Source organism: Mesocricetus auratus, unplaced genomic scaffold, assembly GCF_017639785.1.
Source record: "Mesocricetus auratus isolate SY011 unplaced genomic scaffold, BCM_Maur_2.0 Super-Scaffold_100009, whole genome shotgun sequence".
In the NCBI taxonomy this organism is placed as follows: Eukaryota; Metazoa; Chordata; class Mammalia; order Rodentia; family Cricetidae; genus Mesocricetus; species Mesocricetus auratus.
Genome location: NW_024429193.1, coordinates 36,519,662 through 36,542,964, shown reverse-complemented (window position 1 = coordinate 36,542,964; position 23,303 = coordinate 36,519,662). Strand labels below are relative to the sequence as shown.

Genomic DNA, 23,303 nt, shown 5'->3' with positions numbered 1-23,303 from the left:
TGCCCCGGAGCGGGAGGGGGAGCAGGAGGGGAGGAGGCGGCGCTCCATTGGTCCGGCTCGCCGGCCAATCCCCGGAGGCCTGGGGGGACCAGGCTGGGGGCAGAGCGTGCAGAGCCGCGGAGCGGGCAGCGAGCCGGGTAGCCAGCCCCACTCCAGAGTGACCCTGAGTCTCCGCGGGAGCCGAGTCCGACCGAACCCTCGAAGCATCATCCACATCCTCCAGCCGCGCTCCGGAGTCTCTCCTGCGGCGCAGAGGAGCGAGCTCGAGCATCTCCCGCGCGGCCACCGCTGGGGCTAAGAGTAGGGACACCCACCGAGGGCGACAGACCCCCACCCCCCGAGCCCGAGCGCAGCCCCTTCCCGTCGTCGGACCGCCATGACCCATTTCAACAAGGGCCCTTCCTACGGGCTCTCGGCCGAGGTCAAGAACAAGGTACGCGCGAGCGGTCCGGGGTCTGCGGCGGGGGATGGGGGGGCTAGCCGCCGCGGAGAGACGTCGAGGCTGCCGGAGAGGTGCTCGCTCCCCGGCGCACGGAGCCGGCTCGCACGCGCTGGCCCTGGCTTTGTTCCCGCGCCGCGGCCCCGGCGCGGGCGGTGGGTTCCCGGACGCCTGGAGTCCCGCAGCGTCGCGGGGCCCGCTGGAAGGCTGTAGAAAGCGCCCCTCCGGGAAGAGGGCGCTCCTGAGTGCTCTTTGGCCCTTAGGCGGGGCCTTGCCTCGCGTCCGGGACTCCGGGAGTTGCCGCCCCCGCCATCCGCCTGGGTCGGGGCTGCCGTGGGACCCTGCGTCTCCTCCTATCCTGGTCCCCTCCTCCCACAAATGAAGTTGGGCGGTTACGTGGCCAAACCGGGCCCCTCATTGTTCCTCTCTCCTTCTCCATGGGAGGGGACGCTCAGTGTCCCGCGGACCCCTGGGACCCGCGGGCGGAAAGGGAGCCCGTCGGTGGTGCCTTGGTGCGATTGCCGCTGGTGCGGAAACGCAGACAAAAGCCTGAGCGCACAGCCTGAGAGCCGGCTCAGCTGTAGATGGGAGACTTAGAAATGCAATCCCGAGAAGTTTTGCAGCACGTAGAATTGTCACGATTATCTCGGCAGGGTCGCTTTTGTTCGGGGTTTGTTTGCTGTAGCTGGTTGTGTTTTTGATTGTAATTGGAATTTGGCGACGCTGCTTTACCGAGTACTCATCTCAAGAATGCATCGGGGTTTATCTTTGGGACTTTTGGCCTGGGAGAGAGATGAGAGGCGTCCCCCTCCCCAAATCCTCTCCTTCCTTCCTCCCTGCCTGCATTCCAAGTCCATGACATCAGGGGTTTGGGGTGGGGGGGCAGCCAATCCGCGTGGAACTGCTCACAGACCGCTCATTGTCTCCCTTTTGCTGTTCCGGCCAAAGCGCCACAAAGGAGGGCTGCTGTGGTTTAATTCCCATTAACCTCCCGGGAGCCGAAGCATGTCAGGATTGTCACCGCGCTGTCCCACCTCTGGTAGAATACATTGGCATTGCCAGAGCTGTTAACATCCCGGAGCTGCGGTGTCTGCGGTGCGAAGGGAATCGCGCAGAAGTGATGAAGTGCGCACCGTTGTCAGACGCGAGCGAGAGTGTGGCTTATTCCCTCCCGCTGTTGTAGCTAGCGCACCTCTTTGTAATTCATCTAGAAGATTCTAAACAGTCTTTGAAGCAAGGGGTTAATTTCCGTCTGTGTTCTAAAATTGAAGTCTTCAGGGTTTTAACTTTTTCAAATGCTTTGTCTGTACAGAAAAGTTTGTTTGGAGAACAGCACTCACCAACTGAAAAGTTCGTTGCAGAATAGCGGTCCTTCCAAGTTTATAGCCCTAGCTTTAGGAAGCCGAGGGCGTAGGCGGGGAGAACTGGGTGGCTTGTGCGGCTTGGCGGCGCACGAATTCCCTCTGGGATTCTGGCGCCCTCTGAGTCTTTTTACCTTTGCATTGTAAAGAGGTACTGGTGACGTTGGCAGCCCTTCAAGTGAACTGACTTTTCCTGGTTCTTAGTGTCCAAGCTGGTTTTCTTTTTGCTGACTGGCGGGATAGCTTCTCCCCTTGTAGTTCTAATTGAGTCAATAACCCCAGGAAATGCAGAAACTCAGGCTGGGTCGCTATGGCTGTAAGTGCTGGAAACAGTACATCAGTTTTTTTTTTTTTAAAGAACCTTTGGAAAGTTATAAAGGCAGTGGAGATTAAACACCAAGCCCTTAAAAAAAAGAAACACCTTTCTTTATGTGGGGCTGTCATACAGGGCCCTTTCGGAAGAAATCCTTTTGATCTCAGGAGAGGTGTCCTATGAAGTGAGGAAGACCATTGGGATTCAGCATCATTTTCTGATTGGGCTCAGCAAGGGTGTGATTGGTCAAAGGTCACAGAAGAAACTTGGAGTATTCTAAGAATTTCAACAGTCGGTGTCTTAGTTAAGTACTTAGATATGTTCATCCACAGGACACTGTTGTCTGCCCCTGCCCACCCCTATCTTTGTCCTCCACCTGTTACTACTTGACATTGTAATTATTCCTGTCATGGTATTCATCATCTGTTCTGGTCTTAGGAACCACATTTGCATGCCTGAATGAGGTGTTGATTTTTGACAGTAGGGCTGTTGGGTAAAGAGTGGGTAGATCTATGGAAACACAAACCTCACATTGCGTCTTTTCATCCACTCCTGTCTTTTTTCATGTGTTGTCTAATTTGCGTGTTGATGACATCCCAGAATCTCCTTGACTAGATTATGTCTATGGGTGGTTTATCTGCATCTTGTACCTACAGTGCCTCTGGAGGCCAGAGGAGGGCTTTGGATCCCCTGGAACTGGAATTACAGATGATTGTGAGCTACCAAGTAGGTCCTGGGGCGTTGAACCCAGGTTCACTTTGTATCACAAAACATCGAGCTTATACTTTATAGTGGTGAGAGTAGCCCACCAATGAATTGAAAGTATCTTTGATCGTAAGTACTTTGACTCAGTAAAATTCCAGGGCAGCATCTTTGAAATTAAACATTTATTTGGTGAGATGCCAATACATAGCAGAACATATAAACTTCTTTAGGAAAAAAATAGGAAGAAATGTGAAAACTGGTTTTAAAAAAAATCCCTTCAGTCTGAATTGTGGATAAAGTGTTTCTGCTCTTTTGAGACAGGGTCTCATGGAGTTGAGGCTGACCTGGAATTCACTTCGTAGCCAAGAATGATCTCCAACTCCTTCTGTGCCCACCTCCCCCTCCCAGTTGAGTGCTAGGATTACAGACGTGCCCCCACCGAATGTGGCCTGTCTTTACATAACAATAAAAGAAACCATAAAAGGACCAGCAACTGATCTACATAAAATCGACAGGCCCTGGAAGAAGTGGTTTCAGACCCCTCAGGGAAAATGGAACTTTTCATAAGCGATACAGCCCCGTGGGTTGCACAGGTTGAACAGGCTCTGTAGGGACTGAAAGGAAAAAAAGAAAGCGAAACACAATATAAAATCAGCAGATCCTCTAAGGAAGGGCAACATTTCCTGACTGCTGGGTCTAAACTAAATGTTGGAGCTAGTAAGAGCTGACTTGGGACGGATGTTGCAGGAACCTTAGAGCTCTCAGGGTAGAGGAGGAAATAAGCAGGGTGGGCAGGGTTGGTGCCCCTGCCCCCAGTGGTTTTACAACAGTATGTTTTCTTGGTGGAGGCTGAGTGTTAAGAATTAGGTTGGAGCTTGTGATTGGAATGTGTGTTCTCACAGCCTCTGTTCCATTGAAAAGCCCAGTTGGATAGAACCAGCTACATAGAGAATCTTTTTGGTCACCCAGTGGTGTTCCCAAAGAGCTAAAAGCCACTTTGGAAGACATCACCTCACTAAAATTTTAAGTCACTTAAAAGTAAAGGAAACAGTGCTATAATACAATGAGGATCAGGACCTGTGACATCCTTGCTGGCAGCTGTCCCATGCCTTTTGAACAAACAGCTGCTTTTCAGGGTGGCCTGGGTCAGGGTATTGCCAGGTGACTCCAGCATAGTGTCACTGAAGCCAGGCCTGATGGTGCACTCTTTTTCATCCCAGCACTTGGGAGGTGGAGGCAGATGGATTTCTGTGAGTTTGTGGCCAGCCATGGCAGTGTAATGAGACCCTATCTCCAAAATAAGTAGATAAATAAATAAAATAATAAATCCACTTACGGCAGTGCACCAGAATCACTGTAAAAACTCGTAGCAGAGTTGATTTATCTTTTTTTTTTTTAAGTACTGAAGTTAAGCAGTTTCTCATTAAAAACTTGTTATTTGTCTCTGCCCATTAGTGATAAAGATCCAGGTCTTATTCAGGGATGTATCTCAGTCTGTATTAGGCTGTGATTTGGAGCAGAAGGTAGGAGTTACAGTGTAACTAAATAGAATCCTCATGATAAGAAATGGAAACATATCTTGCAAGTTGTAGTAAATATTTATCGATTTAATGAATTTGTCCATCAGCAATATAGTTTGCTGTCTCTAACAGTTGGAAATCAATTTGCTAAGTAGGTGCCCCCTTCCCCCACAAGAGAATTCTGTTGGGTAGGTCTGATGTTTTTGAAGGGCTTAGATGGTTTTGTTTAGCTGTGATTGAGGCAGGGTGACTGTGTAGCCCTGGTACTGGACGTGTAGACCAGGATGGCCTTGAACTCTGAAAGATCTGCAGAAACTGCTTTTTCTGCTTCTCAAGTGCTGGGTCTAACACCAACCGAATGCTGCTGTGTTTTAAAATAACTTGTTCTGTGTACTAGTATCACCTTGAAATCATCCCATCCTGTTGCAGATTTGGGAACACCCTTTTTTGGACTCCCAGTTAGAGAGAAATGGTAGAGGTTCCCCTTTGAAAAGTCTATTCTGATTCTAACCTCCCCAAAGTGGGACAGGGTGTCTGTCTAGCCAGGTCACATTCTTTGCTGCTGGGAGGGACTAATTACTGAGGCTTGTCTGCTAGCTCGATTTTCTTTTCTTTATGCATCTCCTCATCTTGACCAAAACATAAAGAAGATGCACTTGGTTCGAAAGGATGAGGAGAGGTACCACACCTACTCTGGAACACTTTCTTATGGTGCTTACTGCCCTGTGACTTGTCCCTTTCACAGTCTTGAGAACATTACATTGTTAGCCTACAGTTTTAGATTTCAGACATGGGCTGAACAGTGAAACGTTGTCAGTATGTCCAATAACTAGTGTGTAGTGCGTGCATGCATGTGTGTGCGTGTGTGTGTGCGTGTGTGTGCGTGTGCGTGTGCGTGTGTGTGTGTGTGTGTGTGTGTGTGTGTGTGTGTTTTCTCGCCTGTTTCCATTTCAGATTAGGACAGGAGGATTAAGTGAGTTTTTTTCTTTGTATGTGTATGGGTATTTTGACTGCATGTGGTTTAGTGAGTTTTTTTTTCCCTCTGCACTCCATTCATTGTATCTAAAATGGTTAATGTTATTGGTCAATACCATTTGTGGCCATTTTTCTCTTTTAAAATGTGATTGGATGGTTTTGTTTGTGCTTGTTTTACCATCATTGTCCGTCTTAACTTCCTTCTCTTGAAGGATGGGGTTGTGGGCAGCTTGTCCTTAGTGTGGCGGCGGCTCCCACGTTCTTGGCATTTGCTGTGTATACTGTGTGCACTGGTTCTCTGGCCCTTGATCCCGCCACACACGGGCTCTTAACTGTTAATGCCTGTCTTGCATCCTCCATATGTTGGTAAGCATTTCTGGAAAGGGGGTGTGCATTCGGTTGTTTATGGGGATTGTGCCTAGTCTTTATGGTAAGCAATATGAACATATTTTGCAAGTTTTTTGTTTTTGTTTTTGTTTTTTTGTTTTGTTTTTGTTTTGTCTTTTATGAGACAGGTTTCTCTGTATTGTTTCGGAGGCTATCGGTCCAGCCTGGCCTCGAACTCACTGAGATCCTCCTGCCTCTGCCTCCCGAGTGCTGGGATTAAAGGCGTGCACTACCACCGCCCGGCTTTGTTTTGGTTTTTTGAGACAGGGTTTCTCTGTAGCTTTGGAGGCTGTCCTGGAACTTGCTCTGTAGACCAGGCTGGTCTCGAACTCACAGAGATCCGCCTGTCTCTGCCTCCCTAGTGCTGGGATTACAGGCATGCACCACCACCGCCCAGCCTTTTGCAAGTTTTATAAGCACATTTCTGAGTCTTGGAAGGCCTCCTGGTAGAGGCATCTCTGGTTCCTATCCATGAGTCTGTGAAGAGTGGGCACTCTGGATTGAATCCAGTTTCTTTGAGATTCACTGTGGACTTTGGGCAAAAGACTTGCTCTGTTTATATCTGACCTGCGCAGTGAAGATGCAACACTCAGCTTTACAAGGCTGTTGGGACAAATCTGACCTAGATCATTCATGTCAAGTGTTCAGAATTAGCCCAAAGCACACACAATACAGATGGTGTAAGCATTTTGCTGGCCGGTTAGGTTCAGTTCTGGCTTCTGAGCGGTATTTGTTGTATACTGTCTCCAAAAGCTGAGCTTATATTTGACAGGAAGGGGGGGACCGGGACACCAAGCATCCCTATTTCGTTTCCCTTTTCCCCCAAGAATGTGTTGTGTCTGGATCCTTGTCCAGAACTCCATCCCATCCTGGGTGATGCCCCCTACCTTCCCCTACCCCCAAGGCTTGGGCCCTCTGCTCCTTTCTGGCCAGGTTTGTCCTGTGAGGTAAGGGGAGAACTTCTCTTTGTATGTCCCTTCTGAGCAGGAACTGGGAAGCTGTAGGGAATGGGTGTGCCTCTTGGGCGGAGCATCTGCAGTGGCACACTGGGAACAAGAATGTAGCAGTAGAGGCCCTTTTCTTTCCCCTTCTTCTCAGGTCTATCTTTTCTCTTTAACCCCAGCTTCCCTCCCGGCCCTCCGTGCTGCTTACAGGCTCAGCCCGTGGGTAGGGCATGGGCTTCATTCTTGCACTTTTCTCCCTCTCTTTTTGCTTCATGTGGGAGGAAATCTGAGAGAAAATAATTAGTACCATGTGTAGCGAGTCTCTCTCTCTTACTGTTGGCTAATTCAGACATCTGATTCTATTTAAAAAGCAACAGCAAGCCAGGGGCTGTAGCTCAGCTGGTAGGCTGCTTGCCTTGCATACACAAAACCCTGGGTTCAATCATAGCACTGTATAAACCGTGCTGTATAAACCCAGCGTGGTCAGGAGCCTGTAATCCTAGCACTTGGGAGGTGCAGGCAGGAAGATCAAGAGTTCAAAGCTATCCTTGGCTAGATGGTTAGTTTGAAGACAGCTTGAGGCACATGAGAGAACGTGTCTTAAAAGGGGGTGGGAGCGGGGAAATAATTCCATGCTTGCCTTGTGGACCCGAGTTTGATTCCCAAGGAGCCACAGGGAGATAAAAACAAAAAAAAACAAACAAACCCAGCTGGGTATGGTAGCTTTTGCTTGTCATCCCAGCACTGGGGAAGCTGAGACAGGTAGATAGATAGATCCTCGGAGCTCATGGCAGGTAGCCTAGCCTACTCAACAAATCCCAGGGCAGTAAGAGACCCTGTCTCAGGGGTAGAGGAAATAGATGGTGTTTGAGGGATGGCACCCCAAGTTGTCTCCTGTTTTCTACACATATATACACATTCCCCTAAAAGAAAAGCAATAGCAGTCTTGTTATACTTTCCATCATGCATAGAAACTGTATGTACATGAACCTCATCCTTGGGAACTTGTTGGGGTCCATGGCCATTAGCAGCAGCAAAACTGCATCCCTCAGGCTGTTCTGAGCCTGGATGTTGAATTCATGTTTCTGCAGAGAGCCTGGATGCTGTGTATTAGGAACCCTCATTTCCCTCACCCTGACCAGATACACCTGGACATTTATCTTGCCAGTGAGGTTTTCAACTCTAGTTTTCTTCTTCTCCTGGCTCAATCTCATTACCTTTTCTTTTTCTTCTTAGTGGCCAGTGGTTCGATTTTAGAATCTTTCCTGTAGTTGATTTTCTAGTACCTTCTGACTGTGGCAAGAGGCTACTTTCCAGAGAGGCCAGTAGAACAGTTTTCAGTCTGAGATATCTTTGCCAGATATCTTCCTATGAACTTCTGAACCATGCTGGCACTGCCCCCCTGAGACTGCAGGTTCCGCTGCTTATTGGAAGCAGAGTTCTTAGCTGGCAGCAGGCTCTAGTGTACCAGTGTGATACAGTGACACTGGGGGACAGGGGGATCGTGACTGCCTTTTTTGTTTTTGGTTTGTTTGTTTTTTGAGATGGAGGGATCGTACAATGTTGCCCAGATTAACCTTGTAATTCCTGGGCCCAAGCAGTCCTCTTTGCTCATCTCTGCTCAGTGGTTTGGGAATGGAGGCATACTCTGCCCACAGACTTTGGTGATCCCCTGTGGAAGGCCTCACTATCCTTGGGGAGTGGGTGGGGGGTATGGGAGGGCAAGGAAATGGGGGGCTGATGGGTAAAATAAGATTGTTTCTAAAATAAATATATGCAAGCAAAAAAAAAATTGATGAGCTAGCTATGAGCTGGATAGAGTAGAAGAAAAGTTGAAAAGGCTTAGACTCCGGGCAGACCTGGGTCCAGATTCCTGCTTGGCCTCAGTCTTCGGATAGGCCATCTCTGCTTTCCTCCTTGCTTGTGAGAACCTCTCCAACTCTTTAATCTTTGTTGGGTAAATGACTAATTGTGAGGAGTGGGAACGGTGCCACCATGTAGGAGCAAAGCGCTGAAAGAACCCTGTATCCCTTACCCTCATCTCCATGGCTCGGGTCACCCCCAGTGTCACTCAGATACTCCACCAGCTGAGCTGGCCTCTGTTGTTGGGAGTTCCGTGATTTGCCCACTACTTCCGTAGGGAAATTTTCCTTAAAGATGCTTGTGTGGGGAAGTGCTCTGGACCCAGAACTTAAGTTTGCTTTAAGTATTCAGCAGTGTTCATTAAAAAAAAAACAAATCAGTCTATCACTTTAAATTTTTTTTCTCGTCAACTGAAGCCAGTACTTGGAAGATAGAGAAAGAAGGATCAGGAATTCATGGCTACTACCTACAGCTACATAGTAAGTTCCAAGGCCATCCTGGGACTCTGGGCCCCGTAAGACCCTGCCTCAGGAAAACCAGACAACAGGGATGCTCATTGGTTGAGAGGCCTGCTATACAATCATAAGAATTAGAGTTGATCTCTTAGTTCCCGAGCAACCATCCATGCCTGTAATCCTAGCTCAGAGGAGGGTAGAGACAGAGGCATCTCTGGGGTGTCTGGATTCTAGCCTGTATGAGGAAACATGAGCCCCACGTTGAGGGAGAGAGCCTGTCTCACACTAATAGGTAGGGAATGATGGAACAGGACACCTGATGCCCTTTTTTTCCCGTCTCCATGTGTACACAGGTGCACACACTTACACATACACTCACACTTGGACCATCCATATAGAAGCAAATCTCAAAGGAAATACAGCCAGACAAGCAAAAACCAACAGAACTATGTAAATGGCCTTGGGGAGGCTCAAGGCACGTGCTCTTTCTTATCGTACGTATGGTCACCAGCACATGTGCTCCCTGTTTCACTGGTCACCCTTTCATACGTGGGAATGGGACAGTGGGGAGGGGTGAGGACACTTCCATTGGAAATTACTTGGTAAGTAAAAAACTTAGGTGGCATCAGAATGATCCCATGTTAAATGGCCATCAGATGGTGTGAGTTAATTAATCATAATAATACGTAGTCAGCCTTCTGTGGCTGGGAGCTTCACATATGTGGAGGCAGCCAACCATGCACTGGAAATATCCCCCAGAATACTGGTGTCTGTATTGAACATTTACACAGACTTTCCCACCTGTTCTCTGAACAGTACGGTATGGTAACTATTTACAAAGCATTTGCATTTCTGTTAGGCAATGTAAGTAATCTAGAGATGATTTTAAGTATGTGGGCAGCGCTGAAGTGACTTGGTGATAGAGAGACTGCTTAGCAGGCGGGAAGCCCTGGGTACCATCTCCAGTACTACACATGAAATGTCATGGAAGGATGTGCACAGGTTACTTGCATGTACTACTTAAAATACCATTTTATGCAAGGGGCCTGAGCACCAGGTGTTGTGGTAGAGAGGGAACACCTGGAACTGAATATGAGCCGTCTTCCAGTGTCTGAGTGGGAACGGCCAACAGAGCATAGGAGAAGGGGGATGTTCAGGGAGCTCTGCAGTGTTCACGGAGGAACTTGGGGTTATTCTCAGCAGCCGTGCGATGGAGAGCCACTAAGGGTCTAAGGTTTGCAGCAGAGGAAGTGTGGTATGTGTGCAGGTGCCCAGCAGTTTTCAGACCTTATCCACTTTAGTCCTAGGCCTGAGTTCAGAGAGAACCAACATCTTTCAAGGGGCAGAGAAGAAAGATGCTGAGCCTGGAGAGGGCAGGCCAGGGTGAGGAGCCCCAAGACAGGGAGGGGCCTTTGACAAATGCAGGGAAGGAGCGTCAGAGGCCCGGGAAGGCTGGTCTCATGCAGGAGGAGGGCTGGAAACAGGCCGTGGATTGGGCTGTTGAGCCCTTACTGCTAGCCTGTTAGGAGCTTGTCTTCAGTGGAGCGTTTTTCCAGGAGGTGAGAGCACTAAGAGGAAATGGAGAGAGCTGGCCGGACATAGAGAGAAACCGGCCAGTGCTAGAGACTGGCTTCACCTTCCTTCAAAGGTGTGCTCCTTTCAGTTGAGATGGGAGCCTGTGCCCATGGAAGGGCCAGTGAGGGAGACTGGGGACAGAGTGGAGTTGAGGGTTAGCAGAATCGAGAAGAGAGTAGAGAACCCTGAAACAGGCGATGGGGCCTTTAGTGTTGCTCTTATATGGAATGGGTGTGTCTTTGGCCCCGGCCTGGCCTGGAGCTCCTGAGCTGGTAGCATAGCCACAGGAGGGAAGGTGGTTTGGCCTGTGTGTGGAGTACACTGCATTCTGCAGCTGTGTCAGCTGACTCCTGTGGGCCCCTTTTGCTGCCTCGGGGCACTTGCTCCCTGGAGGGGATGGGAAAGGATGGGAAGCAGGCCTTCCGTTTGGGGTTCTGGGCCTGTGTGCTGTCACATCACCTCAGGGAGACCTTTGTGACCTTTGTGCTGGGACTGAACACTGACCAACACTACAGTTCATGAGGACCAACTTTGTTCCTCTTGGCTGTATTCAAGCTCGGTGGTGGTCACATACAGTGTGAGTTGTCTTTCCTGTTGATCGGGATATCCTGGAGCCCCATCACCAGGTCCTGACTTGTAACAGGAAGCTGTGTTCAAGTTTTATTTATTTATATGTGTGTGTGTGTGTTTGTGAAAAAAAAATTGAGTCTTCTAACCGCTTATTTCCTTCTTTGTTGTGGTGAGTGAGGCTTGAACTACAGTTAGCTTCTAACCTGTCTTCAGTGGCATTTGCGTAGGTCATGGTGACCCTAACCCCCAAGTTTATGTTCTCTCTCTCTCTCTCTCTCTCTCTCTCTCTCTCTCTCTCTCTCTCTCTCTCTCCCCCTCCCTCCCCCCCTCCCTCCCCTCTGTTTTTCGAGACAGGGTTTCTCTGTTTCTCTGTGTAACAGTCCTGGCTGTCCCGGAGCTCACTCTGTAGACCAGGCTGGTCTCGAACTCACAGAAATCCACCTGCCTCTGCCTCCCAAGTGCTGGGATAAAAGGCGTGCGCCACCACCACCTGGCCCAAGTTTATTATTTTTCACATTATCACATTAAAAGAAAAATGAACTCGAGCTTTTAAGTTAGGGTCTCTCCCAAGTTCTTGCGCTGCTTGGGTCTGGGGGCTAGGGCCAATGAGGGAATGAAGAAAGGACAGACACATGTACAGGAAATCTGGGATGGGCTGGAGTGGGCTCTCTGATGGAGAAACCACAGCATGTTGGAAGCTCGGTGTGTTTATTATATGCAGTTGAATAGAGGTGGGGTTATTGCATACAGCTGAATGGGAAAACAGGGTTATTACATGAAGATAAAAATGGAGGCATAGTTATTAAATACAGCTGAGCAAGGAGACAGATTTAACTGGTCTTGGTGTAGGAGCAGTCTCTGTAGGGGGACTGGCGCACAGGGAAGCCATGGTGGACATTTTCTGTAAACACTGTCAACATTTGCACTCAGACCAGAAAAGGGCTTTGCCTCTGGGCTTCACCTGGCCACGCCCATGTCACCAGCGCATGCTCACTCAGGGCTTCACTCCCTGAAGGTCACTTCCCCTGCCAGTTCATGAAGCACAGGGGAGCTTGTTGTTTTGGGGAAAATGGGACATTCCATCCTGTTAGTTAATGGAAGCTTCATGTCCTCTAATTTTTTCAGGGTGGGAAAAGGCTGTGCTTTCTTGCACATGTAATACATTTGTGGGGTTCCCTAGCCAGCCTGTAACCTGCCTTTAAAGTTTAGCATTCCAGATCTGTAGTGGTTGTGTCAGGGCAGCACTGTCAAATGGACCAAGAGGCCATTGTACTAAAGGCACTTGTAGTTTGAGATAACAGATCTGGGCCCCCAGGCAGCTCCACAGTTAGGGCCTCCTACCTGTCCTGAATATCCAGCTCAGTAATGGACAGAGCCGCATGGCTGACGGTTACTCAGACACCGATGGGATGCTCACCTGGGAGGAGGCTTGCCGAGGTCAGTACCAAGGAGCTTTTGGGGACTATGGTGGTGAAGTGCGTCTTGTGAATTCCTCAAATCACAGTGGATCTCCACTTGCATTCTCTAAGGTAAACTTGAAGTTATCCCTCGAGGAGTGAATACACACCCCAACGCTGCAGAAGGTGCTGCAGCCAACGTAGCCCGTGTGTGGGCTCAAAGGTGAACAGCAGCAGAACTGACACCATCCATGCTGCCGTGGAGACAGATGCATGTGTGTTCCGGCCCTGGTGGGAACAGAGAGTACAAACTTGAGAGGTAGCCGTATTTTCACCCATTGCAGCCTTGGCTAGGACCCTCTTTCAGCAGAATTTCTATAGATCTCTCAAATTGACAAGAAAGCCCTTTGTCAGAGAGAATCTGCTTCCCACTGGCCTTTTTTTTTTTTTTTTTTTGCAAGTGGGCTTCCTGCTCGCACTTCATTGGTACTAACAAGGTATTTTTCCATTTGGCTTCTAGTCTATTTCCTTGGTACTTCTATTTATTTTTCCTGTGTCTAACCTTCTTGTGCCTCAGAATAAATTGGCTCTGTCTCCTGTAAAACTTTCAGTTAATATTCGGATCATGGCTACCATCACTCATAAACTTCCAGGCTAGGATGTGTATAGTCACTGCTGGCTGCCCAGTTTTTCAGAATAGGCTGTGTGTGATTGATTGAACATTTATTCATTGAGACAGACTAGCTTCCAACTTGTAATGCTGCCTCTGTCTCCTAAATGCTGGGATTATAAGCATGGGCCACTATGCTTGGCTGTATCTGAATTCTTTTAGTTTTTTGCCACCCAGTTAGATCTTTCTAAGAGCAGTAGTTGTCAATCTTCCTAATACTAAGACTCTTTAATACAGTTCTTCATGCTGTGGTGACCCTCAACCATAAAATTCTTTTCTTTGCAACTACATGAATGTAGTTGCTATTGTTATGAATCACAATGTAAATATTGGTGTTTTCTGATGGTCTCAGGCAACCCTTATTGAAAGGGGCATTCAGTGTCCCAAAGGGGTTGAGCACCACTGTTCTAGAGCCTGATAATCAGTTTGTCCTCTTTTAGAATGCATCTGGATCACATTATTGGCATGCTGTGGCTTGACCAGGGTGCAGTTGAGCGATTACCCAGCATTCTGTGTATTTGATTCGGAACTACCTCCTGTTTGAGTCACGATGATAACCCAGGGATGTGGAAAGGACACGTCTCTGTAGACAAGAGTCTAGACCACACTTTGCCAAGTGGATTTTCCCTCTCTGTGAAGTTACGTGGTAATAGCTGTGGGTGGTCTAATAGCTCACATACTTCTTACACACTTCCTTCTTGTAGCTAATGCTCTCATCAGGCCATTGTGATTCAAACAGACAATAGTTAGATCCCTACACAAAGAGAACATTAGCTTAACTTAGTCTGCTCACTGTTAGTTCTAGACTTTTGGGGCATGGTTTTAGATGTATCTTGGATAATTTGTTTATCGTACAAAATACGATTTTCCAGTTCCCAGTTTACATTTATAAGACACTCCGTGGCTTCTAGGTCACTCATTACCAGATCAGAAGGGAACTGGGCACAAGCCTCCAGAAACATCTCTGTGAGTTCTTCCTGCCTCACCTTGGATAGTCGTCACCGAGTGCCTGGTCACTGCTCCTGGCTGACCTTCCAGGACTACCTCAGGCATCTGCGTCCCTAGCAATCCTCCTAAGATTACCAGATTGGCTGATGAAGGATAAGTGGCTCCCGTGATGACCATAGCGGCATTCAGATGCAGATGCCTCCCGAAACAAGACAGACCTTTGAATCTGAGGCCTTTGGCTGCTGACATGGTCCATGCATGAACCACAGAGCCACAGAGATGAAGTGCCCGTTTACCTCATGGAAGGAGACCTGGGCTGTTCTGGGGGTGACTTTGAACCTTGCTGGCTGTTAGATATCTACCCTCCCAGCTGCCCGGTGCCTGCACACACTTACCAGAAGTCCCAGGTCTCCTCCAGGGCAGCCATCCTCTCTCACCAGTAATAGAGACCCTTGTTTGGAGGGTGGGAGTAGGGCGTGGACAGACATGCCTTCAGGATCTTAGTCACAGTTGCTCATGAAGTGAGATGTTTCCACCCTTATTAACTGAGGTTTTTGAATTTTGGGGTAGCCAGTCTCCATACTGTACCTGCCCCCCCCCTTTAGGGTTGCACTTTAAGTACGGTCTACATCTCAGAATCAAAAGATTGTTTTTCTAGACAGCGAGGCTAACATTGACTTTGTTCTTTGCCTTTTCTTCTGTCTGTCGTACAGTTTGGATTACATGATAGAGCTGTTTTTAAAGCTCTAGTTTCTTGTCAGTTTGTAGTATTCACATCATCAAGTCTTAGGGTCTTTTTATCTGACTGGTAGAATTGGCATCTGGTAAGTCTTGTTTGTTGAAAGCTTGGTTGTCTACCTACGGCTGGTGCAATGTGGAGGAAACATTAGGAGGTGGCACGTAGTGAAAGGAAGTGATGTCATTGGGAGGCTTCCCCTCCCTTTGTCTCCCTTTCTTTACAGACACCATCAGCTGAGTAGTTTCCATCCCAGGCCCAAAGACAGCAGGGCCCAGTGGCCATGGACTGAACTGAGCCAAAAGAAATCTGGCTTGAGATATTTTGTCTCAACAAGAGGAAACTAACATGGTCTATGGGGTGGGTGGAGGGTAGCCTGGTCTGAAGATCTGGCTGTACCTTTGAGAGGAAGGCCTGCTTTCGAGATGCCCGTAGATGTCACTCTGTTAGCCTGCTACAGATGTGATTGTCCTTGACTTTCAGATTTCCTTAGCGAGTGCACGCTATAGAATGACTTCGGATTCTGTACTACTAAAATAAGACCTCTTGGTTCTGCCTCTGAACTGTGCTTCCTAGCCGTTTGAGCAGAGTATAGAAGAGAGGACTAGAAGAAGCTGAAAGAATCCAGGAAACACGTCACAGATGCTGTTTTAGTTAACGTTCTATCTCTGTGAAGAGACACCGTGACCACAGCAATTCATGAAAGAAAGCGGTTAATTGGGGGCTTGCTTACAGTCTGAGAGGGTGAGCCCACGACCAGCATGGTGGGAAACGGACAGGCATGATGCCGGAGCAGTAACTGAGAACTTTACATCCTGACCCGCAGGCAGACACAGGCCTGGCATGAGCTTTGGAAACCTTAAAACCCACTCCCGGTGACACACTCCTCCCACCAGGCCACACTTTGTAATCTTGTCAAACAGTTCCACTAACTGAGGACTCAGCCTTTGTGGGGCATGCACTGTAAACCACCACAGGCTCTAAGGTGAGTGTAGGTTTAAGGTAGATACATTAGGGTCACGCTGAATCATCTGAGTGGCTCAAAAGCAGCCTCGGGAGAATTAGGCCTGGCTGAAGATTGGGAGACTGTTGTCAGTACCAGAAACAATAACCCTGAACATTGTTTGAACTGTCTCTGTGATGATTTATTGCGGGAAGGAAAATCGATTAGGTATATGCATGGGCAGGCATCTGCAGATTCGATCAACCACATCAAAAATACTAGGAGAAAAATTGTGTTTGCGCCAGTGGTGGCACATGCCTTTTATCCCAGTGCTCGGGAGGCAGAGGCAGGAAGATCTCTGAGTTCCAGGACAGCCTCCAAAGCCACAGAGAAACCCTGTCTTAAACCCCCTCTTTAAAAAAATTATGTTTGCCAAGCATGTATTTTCATTCTCATTATGCCCTGTACTCTATAATGCCTCTGTGTGTGTGTGTGTGTATACACATATATACACATACATACACATCGTTTACATTGTATTGACTAGTGTAAGTGTGCAGTTGATTTAAAGTACACATGGATGTGCATGGCTATGTGTACATACTATGTTATTTTATGTAAAGGACTAGGGCAGTTTGTTTCCCATGAGGGCGAGCCCTCTACCTCTAGGTGCCTAGCAGCTTCTTGTTGAATGCTTGCTGCTCACACCAAAAACAGCAGTACAAATAATGATGGATTTGTTTCTAGTCTGTTGCTGAGATGCCTTAGAAACCTTTTGTCTCCCTGGTTACTTTGTCTTCCTATTGAAGACTTGAACTGAAACTCTACGCAGTGCCAGGTCTTGGCTGCCTCTTAGCAACTGGAAGGCTTTTATCTGATGTAGTGTCTCCTACGATTAGGAAGTGCAGGCCCTTGGGGCTTGTGGTTTTGAAGAGAATCCTTCCTGTGTTGTTTTATGTTTTATTTGACAGAGGACGACACTTTGAAGAAGGGGGTGAGCTTGGGAGTGGTGATGAAAAGAGATTTATATACCCTAGTCCATCTGGCATTTCTTTCCCTTGTTGTCTGTCATCGTCACTTTGTCCTAGTGACCTTTTCCCTACCGTCTTCCATCTCTGCCAGGTTTAGTTCACAGGAATGAAACTGTGTTGAGTGGACTGAGTTTTGGAGGGTCTAAAGTTTGTGTAAGATTTTGTTCACGGTCGCCTATAAGACCCTCTCTGTGATGCCCTCTCAGCCTGGACTCTTGGGGGAGGGCCTAGGCCCTGCCCTGGATGAAATGACAGACTATGGACATCCCCACGGAGGGCCTCCCTCTTTGGGGAAATGAGGGGATATTGGGGGGGGGTTGGTGGTAGCGTGTGGGAGGAGGGGAGGGAAAGGGACAGGGACCTGGGATTGACATGTGAAGCAACCTTGTTTCTAATTTAAATTTAAAAATAAAAAAGACCCTTTCTGTGTGATGTACATACTTCCATAATTTAATTTTTGTGAGCAAATGCTGCTCTGTAGCAATCTAAAGTGAGACTGAAGACTAGCCACGCAGAGAATCCAACTCCCAGTGGATTCTCTGAGCTGCCCAGACTGGAGTGCTAAGGTTGAGCAGATGGCTGAGGAGAAGCGCAGGTTGGGAAGCTCAGCCTGATGCTCTTAGTTGTGTTCTTAGCAAGGAGGTGGGAGGGAGGACGGACAGTTGGTGTTCAAGGGGAGTGATAGCAGAACTGAGTGTTGGCTGGCAGTAGAGGATGGTGCACTCATTTGTGGAGATTTGAGTAAAAACGACCCCCATAGACCTGTAGGGAGTGGCACTGTTATTAAGAAGTATGGCTTGTTGGAGTAGGTGTGGTGGTGTTGGAGGGAGTGTTGCTGGGGGTGGTGGGGTTTGAGGTCTCAGATGCTCAAGCCAGGCCCAGCGTGGTGCTCTCTTCCTGCTGCCTGCAGATCCAGATGTAGAACTCTTAGTATCCCTCCAGCACCATGTCTGCCTGCCTGCCACCATGCTTCCTGCCATCATGACAATGGACTCAACTCTGAACTGTGAGCCAGCCCCAGTTAAATCTTTTCCTTTGTAAGAGTTGCTGTGGTCATGGTGTTTCTTCACAGTGATAGAAACCCTAACTACGACACCGACTAACACTCTGGAAGGCTTAACGGTGTCCCCAGGAAGATGCTGGCGAGCCTCAGGGAGGAGGCTCCACCACTGTGCTCAGGCACAATTCTCAGCTCCGAGGTCTTCACTTCAGTTTTGATATGGAAAAGGTGGGGAGGAGGAGCTCTGCGGGGTTTCTTGGGGACTTTAACAGCCAGGCAGAAGTTTGAGAAAATAGCTTGCGAAGGTCAGGAAAGGTAAGTTTTGAAGAAGGAAAGTGATGTTTATAAACAACTTTGAATCGCCAGGTGTTGGTGGCGCACGCCTTTAATCCCAGCACTTGGGAGATAGAGGCAGGAGGATCTCTGTGAATTCAGGGCCAGCCTGGTCTTCAGAGTGAGTTCCAGGTCAGCCTCCAAAACAATATAGAGAAACCCTGTCTCGGAAAAAAAAGCAAAAGAAAAAAAAAAACTTTGAGGAGTGAGTGAGTTTTCTCCCAACAAATTATAGAACAACATTTTTTGGGGTTATTAATGAATCTTCCTTCCTTCCTTCCTTCCTTCCTTCCTTCCTTCCTTCCTTCCTTCCTTCCTTCCTTCCTTCCTTCCTCTCTCCCTCCCTCCCTTTCTCCCCCCCTCCTTTTCTCTCTCGGTTTCTTTGTGTAGCCTATAGGTGTCCTGGAACTAGCTCTGTAGACTAGTCTCAGTCTGCCTCTGCCTCCTGAGTGCTAGGATTAAAGACATGCACCACCAGCCACCAGGTCAGTGTTTTCTTGATGACCACTATTCTAAATGGAGTGATGTATTTCAAAGCAGTTTGAATTTGCATTTCCCTGATGCCTAAAGTTGTTGAACCATTTAACAAAAAAAGTATTTATTGACCATTTGTATTTCTCTTGAGAACTGTGTTTCATAGCCTATTTATGGATTGGATGATTTTTGTCTTGATGTTTCTTTATTTGAAATCTTTATATAGTCTAGATATGAATACCCTTATATGTGATTGGTGATTGTTGTTGGTTTTTGAGACAGTGTTTCACTAGGTAGTCCTGACCTGGAGCTAGTTCCTGGCCTAGAACTCACCAGGCTGTCCTTGAACTCAAAAGATCTAGTGTCTGCTTATCAAGTGCTGGGGCTAAAGACAAAGACATGTGTCACCACATTGGCCTAGCAGCGTGTCTCCCCTCCTTTCTGCAGGCTGTATCTTTATTCTAACATTAGGGTTATTGGGGCTTTTTGTTTTTTGTTTTTTGCTTTGTTACAAGGAAGATTTAGCCATAAGTTCAGAAATTAAAGCTTTGAAGGTGAAAATGGTGAATTGTATTGGCTAAAGGGCATTTGCTTTTTTAAATTTAGTTTTGAGAATTCCGCAATGCACGTGATGTGTTTTGACCAAATTCACCACCCAATCTGCCCACCACTTCCCTTCCCAACTTCATGTGCTCAGTTAAGCCCACTGAATGCACTTAGTGCTGCCTGGATGGACATGGGTGTGGGATCATCTACTGGGGGGGCATGTGTACCCTCTCTAGGATCACATCCCTGATGACAACTCTCTTTGCCGACAGCTCCTCTCCTAGGACTGGGACATCATGAACCCTTCCATTCTGGAATTTTGGCTGACTTGATCTTGTGCAAGTCTTGAGCTGTGGTCACAGCTGTGAGTCTATGTGTGCTACAGCCTTGTCATGCCAGGCGACTACGTTTTGCTGCAGATGTCCACCTCTGCTCTACAACTTTCCCACTGCCTCTCTCAACAGCGACCTCTGAACCTTGTGGGCAGGGCCTGGGGTATAGGTGTCGCATTTAGAGTTGGTCACTCCATAGGCCCTTATTCTGTGCACGCTGACCAGTTGTGGGTCTCTGTATTAACCGCCAACCCCTGCAAAAAGAAGCATCTCTGATGAGGGTTGAACCATGGGTGCTAAGTGAGAACTTAGGATGCGGTTTATTACTGGGTCCATTTAGCAAAATAAGATTAGTAGGTTCTTAACTATATTTAGGCAGCCATGGGTTTTTGGTCCAGTTAACAGTGCCAAGTCATGTGGAATGAGCCTGAAGTTCAATCAGAAACTGACTGGTTATTCTCATAACTCCATCCCTCTGTTTCACTGGTGGCCACATCTTGCCAGGACATTTGTAGCTTTCAAGGTTCATGGCTGTGTACTTTTCTTTCTGAGTACGGAGACTGACTTCTAGGATTTTTCTGTGTTGTTTGTGTATATGGATCTAGGGGATAACAAAGAAGACTGGCAATGGCCTGTGATGTTTGAGGGGTTCTATACCACTCAGAAAAACTACCCCATACCAGATAGAGGGCTTTTTTAATAGCTTGTGGTATGTAGGAGAGGCATTGTCCCTTTGTTATAGAGCAGCTCTGTTTGAACTCTGTACTATCCATAGAAACGAGAGACCTGCCTCACAAACAAGGAAGGAGAGAGCCAACTCCCCAAAGTTGTCCTCTGACTCCCCCACACTTATCTCACACACACACACACACAGACTGCATTTAAAAATCATCATCACTGTTCTGCAACGGAAAAATCCTGTAGCAATTTCATCTTCTATGTTTGAAAAGCAAGAGAATATCTTTTCACCCCAACCTCAAATCTGGTCTCACTGGGTACCCCATAGTGGCTTTACCTTAATCTGCCTCTGTCTCCCTGTCTGTCTTCTTGTGTTGGGATTACAAGTATGCAAGGAGGTTGGTGTGTGTGTGTGTGTGTGTGTGTTGCCTGCGTGTGTGTCTGTACCATGTGTCTACAGTTCTTGATTGACCAAGTTTGTGAACAACTAGAAGGAACTTAGGGAACTCATTGAAGTCAGTCTTGCTTCTGTGGAGACAGGAACTGGATCAGAAGATCCCAGGCAGAATCTACTATCCATACCTCCTCCCTGCTCCCCCAGTCAGCCCCCAGTGTCACCAAGCTGACAGGTAATAAAGTAGACTGCTTCAAGGAATTCGGGCACAGGAAGAGAACCTTGCTGCACACAGTCTTAACATGACTGTACAAACTTGCAGGATTTCCTTTTGTAATCTTGGTTCAGCAAACTCACAGTTGAAGTAAATTATCCATTATCCAGGTAATGGAGTGTGAAGGGGACACAGCAGTCCCTGAATCATCTGTTTACTTCAGTGGAGCCTCCCCGTGGTTATGGGGGAGGAGGTGCACCTGCCGTGCCCCCATGCTGTTCCAAGGCCATCTGAAAGCTTTAATGAGCCTGCCAGAGGAGGGTGTGTCTCTTTCCTTTATTTGACTTGAGAAATGACATCTTTTCCCGCCTTGGGAATTAAAAAAAAAAAAAAAAAAGTAAAGCCATCATTGTCACCTGAAGAGGAACGTGGTCAAGTGTAGTCAGATGTGGCCATTTGTTTTTAAGACTTTCATTGTTGGGTGTCACATGCCCACCCTGACCCCCGCTGACCTGTGACTCTCCTAGACCAGCACACAGGCAGCCTGGAGTTCTTTGTAGCTGTTTTGCTCCTGCGGGGCCTGAGCTCTAAGGCCCTCCTTCTGAGCAGTGGAGTGCTCTGCATCTCTGTCCTTAAGCCTCATTGTGTTTTATGAGCAGCAGACATCCCTGCTGTTCATTTTCATTTCTGACAATGCTGTAATTGATGCCCAGGCTCCTATCTGTAGCCCCTGGGCTCTGCCTAAGTGTCTTTAGTTGGCATATTTACCTGTGTTGAATGAAAAGACAAAGAGTGCATGATCTTACCTTGTTCCCAGCTGCAGCTGCCGCCTCCTTTTTTTTTTTTTTTTGGTTCTTGACACAGTTTCTCTGTGTAGCCCTGACTGTCCTGGAACTTGCTCTGTAGATATGAACTCAGAGATCTGCCTGCCTCTGCCTCCTGAGTGCTGGGATTAAAGGTGAGCACCGCCTCTGCCTGACTCTGTTCTTCATTGACAAACCTCTTTAAGGGACTTTTGGGGCCAGGGAACTTGAGCATCCCTCCCTCCCTCGACCTGAAACTTATGAGATTTACTTCCATCTACCTTGTGTGGGCTGGAGTTAAAGGTGTAGTACATGTCATTTTTAATATCTAAGTTTCATTTTTAAATAAGTTTAGGGAGCTGGAGTGATGGTTCAGCACTTAAGCATTGGTTGCTCTTTCAGAGAACCTGTATTAAATTCATAGCACCCACTTGGTGGCTAACATCCTTCTATGACTCTAATCTCAGGAGATCCAATTGATAACTTCTAGTCTCCACCGGTTATGATATTATTATGAAAGGATCTTTCAAATGTATTTTTAAGCCCAGAGAAATGCCTTTTAAATGTATTTTTAGAAGTGTATTTATTAATGTGTGTGTGTGTGTGTCCGTGTCCGTCCGTCCGTGTCCCCGTCCGTTCATCCATCCGTGTCCCCATGAGCTTGCATGCCCACACATGTGGGTGTAGTATAGTTTGTGTTTGATGTAATAGAAGGCAGATCTCAGAACTTTCTGGACGAACTCTTGGAATGGTATGTCCTAGATGGTTGAGATACCGTGTAACATAGTTCCATGTGTTGGAATCTCTCTGTGCCTTTCTTTGGAATGTGGTGATTAACAGCTTAATCTTTAAAGTTTAAGGTCCTGCTGATGCCGTATTGCAACATTCTGCTAAATCGTGTCCCTTGTGTGGTGACTCAGACTCAGTCTTGACTTCTTGGTCCCAGCTTCTCTCTCCATGCTCCTTAGTGGACACTGCCTTCACCAGCAGTTTGTGTGTATGTAGTTACTGAAGCTGTAACAGCCGACTCAGGTCACCTGTGAGCTCTCCTGCCTGTCACAGCTGGGCTTAGGGGGTAAGGAACACAGGCAGTGGGTGGCACCCTGTTACTGAGCCCCTCTAAAGTTAGGGACCTTGTGTTTCAGATTGCATCCAAGTATGACCAACAGGCCGAGGAGGACCTGCGCAACTGGATAGAGGAGGTGACAGGCATGGGCATTGGCACCAACTTCCAGCTGGGCTTGAAGGATGGCATCATCCTCTGCGAGTAAGTGGCCTTCCTGGGTTGTTCCCGCTCTCCTGCTCCTGTCCACGCGCCTTTGCTTTAATTCTAGTTCCAAATCTAGGATGCTGACCTTGATGGTCTACCAGTGTATACCTGCCTTCACTGACTCCAGGAGATCGCTTGACGTTCTAGTTTTGGTTTTGACCCATAAAGTGTCCTTGTGATTTTGTTTTTAGACTCATCAACAAGCTACAGCCAGGCTCTGTGAAGAAAGTCAACGAGTCTTCACTAAACTGGCCTCAGGTAATTGCCAAGTGAGCAACCTCCAATCCCTCTCTTTCCTCCCCTCCTCTCTCTGGTCCTTCCCTCCCTTCTCTCCCTTCTTCTCTCCCCTCCCTCTGTTCTCTCTGGTTCCCCTTCCCTCCTTTCCTTCTCTTGTTTGAGTCAAGGGTTTCACAAGACTGGCCTCATT

General features: G+C 47.7%; 1 protein-coding gene across 3 annotated transcripts in view; it reads left to right on the top strand.

Annotated features, from left to right (window-relative positions):
- Cnn3 (calponin 3) overlaps positions 1-23,303 on the top strand; it is a 156,364-nt gene that overhangs the window by 125,305 nt on the left and 7,756 nt on the right. Inside the window, exons 1-3 of one of the 3 annotated variants that reach the window (XM_005077127.4) lie at positions 96-433; positions 22,752-22,873; positions 23,068-23,134. In XM_005077127.4, coding sequence (XP_005077184.2) covers positions 377-433; positions 22,752-22,873; positions 23,068-23,134 — 246 coding nt within the window. In that variant the 5' untranslated portion in view covers positions 96-376. Of the gene's footprint in view, positions 1-95; positions 434-10,114; positions 10,218-22,751; positions 22,874-23,067; positions 23,135-23,303 lie in introns of those variants that run through there. The other 2 variants (XM_021231225.2, XM_040751957.1) reach the window with 2 other exon arrangements.